Source organism: Phocoena phocoena, chromosome 16 (assembly GCF_963924675.1).
Source record: "Phocoena phocoena chromosome 16, mPhoPho1.1, whole genome shotgun sequence".
Classification (NCBI taxonomy): domain Eukaryota; kingdom Metazoa; phylum Chordata; class Mammalia; order Artiodactyla; family Phocoenidae; genus Phocoena; species Phocoena phocoena.
Window position 1 is genome coordinate 73386212 of NC_089234.1, and position 13094 is coordinate 73399305.

At 49.7% G+C, this 13094-nt stretch overlaps 1 protein-coding gene across 6 annotated transcripts in view; it reads right to left on the reverse strand.

Annotated features, from left to right (window-relative positions):
- Nucleotides 1–6569: 6569 nt before the first annotated feature.
- RET (ret proto-oncogene) overlaps nucleotides 6570–13094 on the reverse strand; it is a 59508-nt gene continuing 52983 nt past the window's right edge. For 4 of the 6 annotated variants that reach the window (XM_065894416.1, XM_065894421.1, XM_065894420.1 and 1 more), the window contains 4 exons: nucleotides 12768–12838; nucleotides 11115–11252; nucleotides 9923–10022; nucleotides 7363–8202 (listed from right to left, as the gene is read on the reverse strand). In XM_065894416.1, coding sequence (XP_065750488.1) covers nucleotides 8023–8202; nucleotides 9923–10022; nucleotides 11115–11252; nucleotides 12768–12838 — 489 coding nt within the window. In that variant the 3' untranslated portion in view covers nucleotides 7363–8022. Of the gene's footprint in view, nucleotides 6728–7362; nucleotides 8203–9922; nucleotides 10023–11114; nucleotides 11253–12767; nucleotides 12839–13094 lie in introns of those variants that run through there. The other 2 variants (XM_065894419.1, XM_065894417.1) reach the window with 1 other exon arrangement.

Below are 13094 nucleotides of genomic sequence, written 5' to 3' on the forward strand. Positions count from 1 at the left end.
TTATCCCAAGCAGTAGCCAGTGCCCTAGATCTTAAACTGACTGCTGAATCTACTCTCCATCCCCAGAACCCCATGATGAAAACCACAAGGATGTTATCATCTCATCAAGGGAGGCAATAAGGAACTACAGCTGTTGGCAGCTCCGTTTGCAGCAACATGGAAAACAACCTTAAACAAGTTAACCTGTGACTTTTCTGCTTTCCCAGAAAAAGAACCAATTATTACAATCTATTGACCAGACCTTAGGTAATTCTAAATTCGAATTCAATAACTTCCATAGGGTGATGAGTCAAATGTTTGCCACCTGTAAGAGACCAACAGCGATCTAAACATGTAACACAACTCATGTAAGCCCTGGTTCCAGCCCTCTGTCACGAACAACTTCTTTTCTAGATCTCCACGTATCCCTACCAGATATTACATCTTTTGTGGTCAGGATGCCTGGTCCTGTTTGCTTCAGACTAACATCTCATGCACGTTAGGAATTATATTCCAAGACTTGTCTGTATAAGTCTGTAAATTACCAAGGCTGAAAAATCCAAGCTCCAAAACAGTCACCTTGATTATTTAGCACTCTACCTGGGGGAATTACTTACTATTTATGTGAACAATTAGAGCAGTGTTCCCGTCGGTAAGGAATCATGCATCTAGGATTGTAAGAAACTTATCACTAACTCTGGCAGAAGTCATTAGCAGTACCACCTCTTCCCTAGATGGAACACAGATCAGTCCCATCTTGTTGGCACAAGTAGGGATGGACAGGTGCGTTGCTCTAGATTTCTTGTTGGTTAGTCATGATCTGTACCATTCCTAATACCACACTTGGATCAATGAAACAGGGAAGCTGGGACAGACTTTACAATGCCTTAAGGCAGAGCTACTGGGCTCTCTAAATTTGATCCTCATGGTCTATATGGGATTTATTCTTGGCTTGGACTGGGGTTCTTGGTTCAAAGCATCTTACGGGGGTTATTAACTGTTCTTGTTTCTGTCCTAGTGGTCATGATGCTGATCCACTGCATTCTATCCAGGTCTCAAATGCTTCTGCACAGCCACTTTCTCATCAGATGATCACCATGATGACACAACAACAGAAAGGTCAAGAATACCTCACAGTACAGTTAACCACGGAGATGACTGAACAATCAGTTTCTAAGTGGTGAAGATCTGGACTTCTAAACTTATCTGAACTCATCAACCTACAAGCAAGAAAATTACCGAAAAGGGGGAACTGAGAGACTGAACACGCGAACAGACAGTGGCCAGACCACACATATAACCGAAGATCTCTGACCCACGAACTCTGACCCACTCCCTCTGCAGTAACTAGCCCAGAACGGTCAGAGTTTAGTCAATGACTGCCAGAGTCCCCATTTTATTGGCCCCAATTTCCAACTTGAAACCGAGAGAAAACCAAATATATTCTCCAAGTGATCACAAGACGCTCTGTTCTTAGTTAGCTGCCTCCAGTCTCCCCATGTAAACAGCCTCCAATCACAGTACACCGGAAGCCTCCCCACTATTTTTTTTTCCTGTAAAGCCTTCCCACTCCTCTGCCTGCCTTTGAGTCTCTGCCAAAAGCAAGTGACGGTGGCCTCTTCCCTTGCTGTAGTTAAGTTCAAAATAAATAGCCCCTGCTCCTTCTCCTTTAGGTGGTCTTACTTATTTCTGCAAAGCTAAAGATTATTAGGTAATTTACCTCTCTTAAAAAATACAACTTTTGGGGACTTCCCCAGCAGTCCAGTGCTTAGGACTCCGAGCTTCCACTGCAGGGCGCACGGGTTCGATCCCTGGTTGGGGAACCAACATCCCACAAGCTGCAGCGGTGCAGCCAAACAAAAGAATTTTCTGCTGCAACACTTCTTTTAACTTCTTTCAGTGACTATCCTGTGAGGCACCGGAATTCTTCCCGCTTCTGTGTCCTTCCGGTCCTTAAAAATTGTTTCCTATTATCTTACCTTTCTTTCTATATATTCATGAAGTCCCTCAACCCCTTTACCCTGGAGTTTTGAGCAATCCAAGAGCTATGGCCTCACAAGCCCTGTGGCCACAAAGCCTCAAGGAAGATTGTCAAGCTCTTTAAAACTCCCAGAAAAAAGGGAGAAAATATGGAGCAAGGCACATGCTCTGGTTGAGAGGAAACTCCGAGGACAGAGGCTGTGACACAGGCATGCGTGGGCTACCTGCAGTCCTCCGAACAAAGTCCCCTGCCTCAGGTAGCAAAAGGCAGCCTTACGTTCCTCCTTCTTCCCAACCCACAGCAATGACTTTCCTCTGTGGGGAAATGACAAGTGCACAAAAGGACTGGACTACAGGTGAGAAACAAGTGCAGCCAAAGAGTACCGTTGACAAAACTGACATCAATAAATAGGGACACGAAAAATGAACTTTGAACTTTTATTCAAGAAACTGACAGTCTGCGTGGTAAATACAGTCTGTGTATGAAATATCAAAATGGTTTCTTTCTCGAAAAATGATTTTTTTCCCCTTAGTTTTAGAATGTACTTTCCTTACCTTGCCTGCCCACGCCAATTTTGAACTTGGATTGCTCAATGTCATCTGAGAGGATGCAGGATTATGGTCTCTCCTGATGTGGAACCCAAGTCCTGAAGTCACAGTGATTGGCGTGGTCTCTGGTCATGGCTGCCTCCACACTGCCTAGCCCAGTTCCCCGTGACACGGATGTCCCTGAAGCTGCCACAGCAAGACGGCCTCCCTGTCACAGCTCCCCTGAGAGATCTCCGTTGGCCAGGCCCTGTGGTTTAGCACATACCAGAAACATCTGCAAAAATATCTTGCCATTTGACACAGCAATAAAAGCCTGAGTTGCACAGATTAACCGGGATTTCTTTCAAGTGTTCACACACGCGCCTCTTTAACTCTGGGTGTGAAGCTTATTCTCCCAGCTGTCACCCAGCCACCCATCCAGCCTCAGCTGCAGGCACAGCAATGCGCCCCACATTGAAAAACTCTCTACATACAGGTTCTGGTTTCTCATGATCTCAGCCAAGAATCGTTCACGTGAATCCCAGTTCCCTAAAGAGGTGGGAGACTCTACAAAGTTCTTTTTTTGGCCGCGCGGCGTGGCGTGTTGGATCTTAATTCCCCAACCAGGGATCAAACCCACGCCCCTTGCAGTGGAAGCTCAACGTTCTAACCACTGGACAGCCAGGAAAGTCCCTACAATGTTCGGAATGAGGCTACCAAGGTTGCTGCCGTGGAGAAGGGGCGGGGCGGGGCAGGCAGCCTCAGTGGAGGGTGTTTTCTGGATGTATAGGCCCACCCAGAGGGTAAGCACCACGTGCAAGTTCACGCTAAAGGGAAGGTGTGCCCTAACTGCTGCATGTGCCCTTGGGGCCCACTCTTACTACATCTTTTCCAGGGCCACGGAGATAAGGATTTCTCAGGCACTTTCTAGAACCACCCTAAATACCACCATCCAAGTATCCTACATGTTAACATGCTCGAAGGAGGAGAGGAAACCATTTGCTCCTCTGCCTGGGAAAATGCTCTATTTATAGTGGGGGAAATTATGCTTTCCCTCTGAATTTTCTCTTATGCGTTAAGTATTTGTCCAAGACCTGTTCTCAGACATTATATTCAAACTACATTTCCACCCAAATAAGCTGGCCTCATACCATCCTTTGTGGAGGTTGGTGGAGAATGTGCTTTTTCAGAAAAATAAACCACACACACACACACACACACACATACACACACACACACACACACTCCCCTAATGGAAGTTCTCTGCTCTTGAAAAAGGGGTTTTTAGTATAAACTTTTTTCAGCATGGTTTCTAAACATTCAGAGGCAAAGGCTGTAGCAAACAACTGACCCTAGAAATTACGTTTATTTCCTGTCCCTGTGGTCCAGATTGAAGGAGGAAACTGAGAACAGACGCAGGTGCTGAGGGCAGGAACTGTGGCACCGTGGGCCTGGGGCAGCCCCTGGGTGATGTGGGCACGTGACTGTGTGTGCACATGTGCACCCAGGATGGGACACAGGCCCTCAGCATCCAATGCACAAGGCAACCACAAATCAGATTTATGCTGGTAACAACTCACGTTTCCCTATTGACCTACCTGCTCCTTGCCAGGTTTTTGAGGAGGAGCTCATACCATTCCTACACAGCCCGACAGGAAGACATAAACAGAAGCATTTAGTATTTTAAGTTTCATAGTGGTTCGGGTCAAAATTTTTCCTCTAATGGACCTTCAGTCATGTCTGTGCATTTTACATTCTCTCCCACAACTGTCCAACTCCAGCTTCAAGAAATAAGCAGTCAGCAAATTGCTAGAGAATACCTGAACTCGACACTGGCTGCTGCTCTATTTTAGGGAAGGAAACCTAAAGGAAGGAATTCCTTGAATGGCAGGATGAGCTGAGTTTTAACAATGACTATAAATGTGGCTGTTCGTGTACGTATTATGCAAGACAAGTCAACGGTATCACCAAGTCTCCTAATCCTTCAGTCGGTATCACTTCCCCGGTGGTCACCACAACAGATTCCCTTGTGACACCTTCCTCCTTACACTGAAACTTCAAAATCAGAAACCTGATGTTTCCAACCAGGAAGTTAAAAAGAGAAAAGAAGTTTACACATTTTAAGATACACGATTTTATTTACATAACTGAGATTATTTTCTTAGTCACCTTGATTACAAAAGCAAATTAATATGGTATGGTTTAATAACCTTTCATAAATAGATTTAACAAATTTTAATAACGGACAGATTGCTACTTAATACTCAGTAATGCTTAATAGTTAGTCATCTCTGCGTATATGCATATGAAAACTCTGTCTGATAGGGCTAATAAGTATGAGTACCTTTATAACTTAGGAATAGACAATTAGATTATGAGTCAAGGGTTAATTCCCCATCACTGGGTCAGCCAGTTAGACCTGGAGTTCTCACCCTGCCGAGGACAACCTGCTGCACCCACTCACACTGAGTAGGCATTCTTAATAACTTGAGAAAGTTTATCCCCACTTCTGCATTTAACAAGATTATCATTAAGCACAGCTGAAACCCCAAAGTTTACCACAACTAGATATTTGTAAAAGAACGTATCACACAGCGTGTCTGAACAATGGCCCGAACTAAAGCCGCAATGCATCTGCAGTAAGTGTTTCTCCAGCGCTCTTCCTGGGTGTGTGCACACACATGGGCATGCGCGCACGGGCACACACACACACACACACACACACACACACGGCTCCTCCACATACTCATCCAAGCCTTCCTGGCCACAAAAATGCCATAATTTTACTGCTTTTGTGAAATGGTTATAAAATCCAGTATTTTAATGAGACGACATTAAGTCCTTTCACAGTGGTTTAAGTATGAAGCCCAGGCAGTGTTTTGGTAACTGGCCCTCTCCTGCAAAGTGACAGCACTGGGACAGAAAGAAGAGCTGCCGGGACTTCCTGAAAGCCACCCCGGCAGGATGGGAGGAGTGCTGAGTGTCTGTGACCACAAACAAGCAGTGAAGAATGATAAGAAGCTTACGAGTCATGGTCAGAACCTAAAAAACAAAAATGTCTTACCATAGCAGCATTATGTTACAAACACAGGAAGAGTGGATACACGTACCTTTTCACACAAGCTCTATAAGAGCCAAAACACTGTCTTTTCCATCAGAATCGTAATCAGAGGTGTCACTGTCGATGCTACTTCTAACCTAACTAGCTGAACTGTCCCTTTGAAACTGGGCACAAGTTCCACCCCACTAATGTGTGAGATGAGCCTCCGCCACTTTTCAGCGCTGGATGGGGGGACGCTGAAGGCTGTGGGGTGCAGGGATTCACCGCAAGTCTCTGCGGTCAGCAGTCCTCGGACATGAGGCCACTCCACTCAACGGCCCCACTCCTCCACACACTTCTCGTCAGGGGGTTAGTGATTACTCAGCGATGGCAACAACTGTGTCCTGGGAGCCCTCTCCCCTCACACCACCTACCTACACAGCAAATGCGGCATCATGTCTCTCCACCGTGCTAAATCTAAGAATCATTTTAATCATGATAAAAATCAAACGTCTCCCTAAGAAAAGGTTCCATGATTTAAAAAAAAAAACAAAACATTCTCAGGATCTCGAAGGCTGAGCCGAGGCCTGTCCCGAGGTCCCCTCTCCCTCTCCAGCCCTGGCTGGGCTTTGACAACCCTATGAGGCCTGGCCGGGCTCTCATTCTGAACAAGGACAGGTCGTCTGGGCCCGTTTTTTTTTCCTGCTGCCTTTTTGGTGTGTGTGCTTCATGTTTAAATCGTGTGGCCTCGTTTGGCGGCAACCGGAAAAATCAAACAGTTCGGAGAGTGCGTGAGGGTCCCACACGTGTGAGCACGGAGTATGTGGTGCTCACTGCTGAACCCAGACCAGCGCTGGGTGCTGCCATGGACTGAAGAGGAAGGGACACCTACGTGCTGGACTCAGGACACTGGTCCAGAGCGCTACGTCTGCTGGGAGGGAAAATCACCAGCCAGTGTGAAATGTGCAAGGAGGGGCCAGCAGACTTTCTGTTCTCGGTATGTTTCTTCCCCTGTGAGTCCATTACCTTTCACAAAGAACTGTTAACTATCAAACGTGTCCATTAACTGTGCCGCGGAGGGTGAAACCATCCAGTTAGCATATACACTATCATTTGCATATCTTGGACACCCAGTGTTGGTGCCATCGGCTCTCGTGAGTGGTACAGGACTCTCTTCAGGCCAGTTCGGGTCTGACATGCCTAAAAATGAAAACAGATCATTTGTTCTGCACTGAAGAACCCAAACTCCATGTGCAGACAGTAAGGCCTTGGCAAAACTCCCTTTGAGGTTCAAACCAAACTTCTGGTTTCTGGGCCAACTGCCTGCAGAGTTTCGTGCTCCAGGTTTCCAAAACATGGGTAACATTTGGGCGGAAACATCACGTGCTCTCTGGTAACTGCAGCTTACCAGAAACTACCAATTTGGACTTTTATAAGCTTCCGACTCTCAGATCTGATAAATATTTGTTGACCTGTTTAACTCTTTTTCTAAGGCAGCATAAGGCATCAGCACCTTGCTGTACTACATGGCTTACTGCAGCGGGAAACTTTCTATAAAAAGTTCTCTAACGTAAAGGAGCCTACTTGTCTTCCATCCCATCCTACCACGGAGGAGAATCTTCCAAACCAAGGGTGCACGCAGGCGAGCCCCACAGCGTCGACGGGACAAATGGCAAGTAGCGCTAGCCAGTAAGGAATCAGTGACCCAGGAGGCATGCAAAAGGAACAATCTCAGCAGAAAAATGCCTGAAACTCCCAAGATTTCAAAACAATCCATGATGAAGTTAGGAAACAGGAAAAAATTTCAAGTACTGAATCGAAGACAAAAGAAGGAGTTTTGGCAAGAACCATATTTACTGTCCATTGCAAGACCACAGCACCACAGACTACGTTCTTTCAAAAAGCATTTTGCTCCAGCTTTTTGCACTGACTTCATAAGTGACAACTGTCATGACAGTTTGTAACGCAAAGGATGTGAAAACAGCAGTCTGTGTGTGTCCCCCCATTCCCCTCCCCCCGCCATGGTGGTCCCCAGCACCAGGTGGCCTCCAAGAGCTGCCTTCCACCCAGGCAGGGTCTGGGGGAGAGGCCACTGGCTGTGCTCTTAGTGCAGGCAGAGTGGTGCTGGCTCCTCCTTTCTAAATTAAATGCCTCCCCGGATCAGGTAAATTTATCCCAGTAGTTAACTTAGAAGTACTATGACTTGATACCCACCCAGGAAATGACTTAGTCATCATTTTCGCAATATCCCCTGAGAGTTCTGCCCTGCTCTCTTTCTTCTCTATCGTCCTAAGTTGCTGGGCAGTGTGGTAATTACACATATTTTCACATCCTTTTAAAAAAACATAATAGTAAAAATGCCTGAATGTAAACGGATGCAAAGTCAGACATTTACAAACAAAAAGGTTCAGAGCAGACTTTGGCTTCATTCAGACCAGAAACACTCTTAAAAAGCATTACAGAGAGTAAGGACAGTGCAGAGAGGAACAACGTGGCTAGAATCTAGTAAATGCATGTGAAATTCTACCATAGAGTTTGTTTTCAATCCACGTGGAGGGGAGGGTTCGAGGGAGGGGAGCGTTATTACAGTCCACCAGGGGCATCTCCTCCTCCGACAGGCCGTCGTCGTACAGCAGGGAATCAGATGGGGTGGACGCGGCCAGGTCCAAGTAGTCCTGGAAGGGAGAGAGGGCTGGTCACCCCTGGCGCAGGCCACTACTGGACACGCCCGCCACTCCCTGCCCAAGAGCAGAAGCCCCGGCAGAGTCCCACCCCATGCCTACTGGCCTCTTGTGAGACCTGAGCCCCTCGCCAGTGTGCCAGCACTGAGCTCCTCCAGCCCCTGCCTCGCCTGGCCCTGCTCCATGGTCCTCATCGCTCCCCCTTCGAAAATCACCTCCTTGGGGGCACAAATGTGCTCCCTCACTGTCCTCGTTCTCTCTCTGCAGCACTGGGGGCACCAGGCCCAGCACTGGAGAATCAGCCTGTTTACAAAACCCAAGGCTCTGAGAGAGCTCGCTGCAGTCCCATGACTCACTGCAGGAATGCCAAGAAGCACTCTCCGGCTTCCCTCCAAGCATCTCGAACATCATGTCAGGACTCAGAAATCTGAGGCACTGATGTGGGTTTTGCAGAGGACACTGCTATAGATAGGCTTCAGCTCCCAAGCATGACGATTCTTGAATACCTGCTATTTCCACTTCCCTGGTTAAATGTGTAAAGAATGGTTCCAGCGTTTTGCTGGCTGGTTCTCGGCACTGTTCTAGGAAGGCCATCTCTTGGCATCCGCTATCGCCTTTGTTTGGGACAACCCTGCACTCACAGGGTCCACCCAAACGGTACACTGATGCTCTGATGCTGAGTTTTATTACAAGTGGCCGAGTCCACGCATCTTGCTCTGAAGAAATCACTTTTAGTAAATGTGTCAATGGAAGGACGAAACCACGACGGCAAGGTCTGTGCCTGTTTTGTTTACTTGCGTGCCCAGCATCTAACACAGAACATGGGAGTCAGCGATTGCTTAATCAATGTTAGTGGAAACTTTGTTGACTTCCTCAGTCACCTGGAGTTGTAAATTTGGAGGCACACGGATATGACTGTTCGGCCCACACAGAGGTTTTAGAAATTTAAATGAGTTGCTATTAAAAACCGGGAAACAGGGCTTCCCTGGTGGCGCAGTGGTTGAGAGTCCGCCTGCCGATGCAGGGGACATGGGTTCGTGCCCCGGTCTGGGAAGATCCCACATGCCGCAGAGCGGCTGGGCCCGTGAGCCATGGCCACTGAGCCTGCACGTCCGGAGCCTGTGCTCCGCAACGGGAGAGGCCACAACAGTGAGAGGCCCGCATACTGCAAACAAACAAACAAAAAAAAAAAAACAAAAAAACTGGGAAACAAATAAATATCCCTTAAAATTCAGAAGACCCGGCATGCCGGCACTCATGTTCATACAGGTTACAAGTGTCCACAGTGAGGGGCCTTTCAGGGGCAGCTGGTGGGCTCCTGTCTGTCACAGTCTCTGCTGGTCTCTAGTCACTTCTCACCCCTAGCCGGGCCACTGACAGCATATGAATTTAGGACACAGTCATTTCAACTCTACTTCCTCATGTTCTGTTATTGAAAATGATTCTGTTTGGCTCTGGAATATTTTCCTCCCACCCCTATCTGTGGAGGGCTCTTCCTAAGGGTCAAGGTAAGAATCTTGGTTTCTTCCTGATTTAAAAGAAGCCCAAAAGGCCTGGATTAAGGACAAGGGTACAGTCGCTAGCTCCCCCTGGGGGCAGCATGACCAACTCCCTCCAGGCAGCCTCGCTCTGCGTTCCGCGCTGGGAACTCCACAGACCGGAGGGCGGGAGGCCCGCGGGAAGCTGGCACCAGGAATCGTCTCCGGGTACTCACTCTGCTCTTAACCATCATCTTATCCAGGTCTTTGCTGATGTCAGCGAACACTGGCCTCTTGTCTGGCTCCTCCTTCCAGCACTGCAGCATCAGACTGTACCTGATGGGACACACAGGTGGGCGGTGACAATCCAGCAAGGACTGCCCGGTCATAGCCACCAAACTCAGTATAGTGCCCTGGGCCCCGGGGGCTCTGTTCCCGAACCTCAAAGCTGTTTTTGTGTCACTGACATCCTTCTCTGAGGTGGGTCTGAGTTTGAGGGGTCAGCAGGGGCTCACAGCGTCTGGCGCTATGATGGCTAAGGCGGAAATGCTGGTCGTTAAAACTCTTATGAAGGACGAACCGGGTATGAACACAAACACCTGCCAATCACACTCTGACTTGTACCTTCCCCCCTACCCTGGGGTCCTGGCCTGGTTGCAGGGCTTCCAGAGCTACCGTGTGGGTGTGCGCTGGGCCCCTGCCTGCCAGCCCAGTCCGTCCAGGGAGGTGGCACCTACTCACCCTTGCGCTCCCCCATCTAGCCTGGAGCCAAGCACGTGGCAGGTGCATGACAGACTTCATAGAATGAATGGACCAGTGTCTCTCTGCCTGCAGATGACCCCTTCTCATGTGTTCTCAACCTGTCCTCTGAGAATCGTCTGATGGAACCACCATCAGATGAGAAGATTCCAGTGCCCTAGGGCTAAAGTCCAGGCTTCCCCTGCCCACTCCTTGCCTGCCTTTGTGCCGCCACTTGTGTACTCCCCTATATGTGCCCTTGGGGCCATTCTGAATTACCCACCCCTCTCCAAGCATCCTGGGACAGGTCTCTGGCTTCTGGCTCAAGCTGCCCCCTCGGTCTGAAGCACCCTCTCATCCTTCCACCACCTTTCCCCAGGTCCTGCTCCCCCCCCCTCACCCCTGTAAGTCCCTCCAGGAGGCCGACCCAGCCCCCAGTGGAGTCAAGGGTCCCCAGCATCTGCCATCACACCCAAGGGTGGTTCTCTGACTTCTGCCCCGTCATGCCCTGCCTGTCACTACCCGCCACCGAGCTCGCCCTGGGCTGGCACCCAGGGCTGCCCAGGAGCGGGAAGGAATGAGTGCATGTGTCTCATCCCCGTCGAAGGAATGAGTGCATGTGTCTCATCCCCGTCAAAGTCCAGTGTGTCTGTGTCTGAGGAAGGCTGGGCCGGAGCAAAGCCTGCTCACATCTCCTCGCTGCAGTTGTCTGGCCTCTCCATCCGGTAGCCTGTCTTCAGAAGGTTGAAGAGCCGCTCTGGAGGAATCCCAGGGTAGGGGTTGCCCCCCAGGGTCACAATCTCCCACAGCAGGACACCGAAGGACCACCTGCAGGGAACAAGAGGACCAGTGAGTGGCTGCACTGGGTCTGCAGTGCCCTCTGTGCACCAGACACTCATCACCCCAACAGCGTCTGTCCCCGAGTCCCCAGTACAGAGAGCGGCCCAAGTGCTCACAGCTTCAGCCTGTGCTGACCTAACAGATGGGGTGGGGAATAGAGGTGGGGATGAGCCATCTGCCTGCCCTGTCCCCACCCCTGCCAAGCCCCTGCCCAAGCTCAGCCCCCTCACCCGAAAGGGCACACGGCTGGCCCCTGAGGTGATGCTCTGAAGCATCAGAGATGGCACAGGGCAGCCAAGCAAGCACGTCAAAACGTAGGCGGGACCTAGGCCACAGGGCAGAGAGCTCCCTGCACAGTTCCTTCACCTTTTCTTGTGCTTGCAAATTTTCATAAGAATCTTAGAAGAAAAAAAAGCACTGCTATAGAGAACATACTTAACTGTGAGAGAAAATTTACTGTGAAGTGGGGACAAAATCATATCACAAAACAGTATTATCACACGAGTCCACTTACAGTAACAAAAAGCATATACCTGCACGCCACAGAAAACTCTAGGCCATGCCTGCGAGGGCCAGCAGTAGCTACTTAGGGGTGGTGGGATCCTAGTGGCTTTTAGTCTCTTCGTTTTGCTTTCCCCTGCATTTCTAATTTTCTTACGGTCAACTTTGTAATCAGAACACAGTTGTTAAAACTGTCTAAGAACTGCCTTTTCACAGCCCACATTATTCAAAATATGCAAGCCTGTTCAGAGCAGAACACTTGGAAACAAGTCTGTTGTATTTTTGAAAACTATCAAAAATGTAATTGGGGGCTTTCCTGGTGGTGCAGTGGTTGAGAGTCCGCCTGCCGATGCAGGGGACACAGGTTCGTGCCCCGGTCTGGGAAGATCCCACATGCTGCAGAGTGGCTGGGCCCGTGAGCCATGGCCGCTGAGCCTGTGTGTCCGGAGCCTGTGCTCCGCAACAGGAGAGGCCACAACAGTGAGAGGCCCGTGTACAGCAAATAAATAAATAAATAAATAAAATGTAATTGGACCTGGAAGACTGAGTTTTGGTCCCCAACTTGGAGTAGTTTGGGGCACCTGCCTAGAAACTCACTCAAGACCACCCCTGCCTCTGGGCGGGGACCAGTCCCCAGGGACCTGCTTGAGCCCAGCCTGTGCTCAGGCCCACAGGAGGGGAACTGTTTGGCTGAGCCTGTGTGTCAGAGACACCCAGAGAGGAGAGGGGAGGGGAGAGGGAGGGAGGCGAGGGGGTCTGCAGCTATGGCTCACACCCTTACACTCTGAAAGAAGCAGCTCTCAGAATTACTGCCTGGGCCCTCGCCAATTGCTGAGTGAATACACAAAGCCCCGGCAGCTTGGAGGGTTTACTGTGGATGGTTGGCATGAGCTGACAGGCACTCAGGGCCAGCACTGTCCCCCAGTGGAGGTGTTGAGACAGGTGGCATGGCCCTATACACATGTAACCTCCCCCGCTCCCAGGAAGGCAATACCCACTCACACGTCACTCTGGGTGGTGTAGATGTGATCGAAGAGGGACTCAATGGCCATCCACTTGACTGGGATCCGACCCTAAAGAGAGTGTGAAAGAAAGGCATTAACGTAGCTCTGACATCCTGGGAACTGGCGGCGGGTGGGGGGAAGGGGGGACATGTCCCAGGCTCTTCCAGCTCTGAGGGGATGCTGAGTAATGACACCAGAGTGTTCCTGGGTAGAGGACTGGCGCCTCACAGGGGCCGGAGCCCCAGCCTGGCCCTCCCAGGCTTGGCTGAGACATCAGAGGGAGTCAGCTGGCCTGCCCACATCTACGCAACGTGTGCCTGTCACG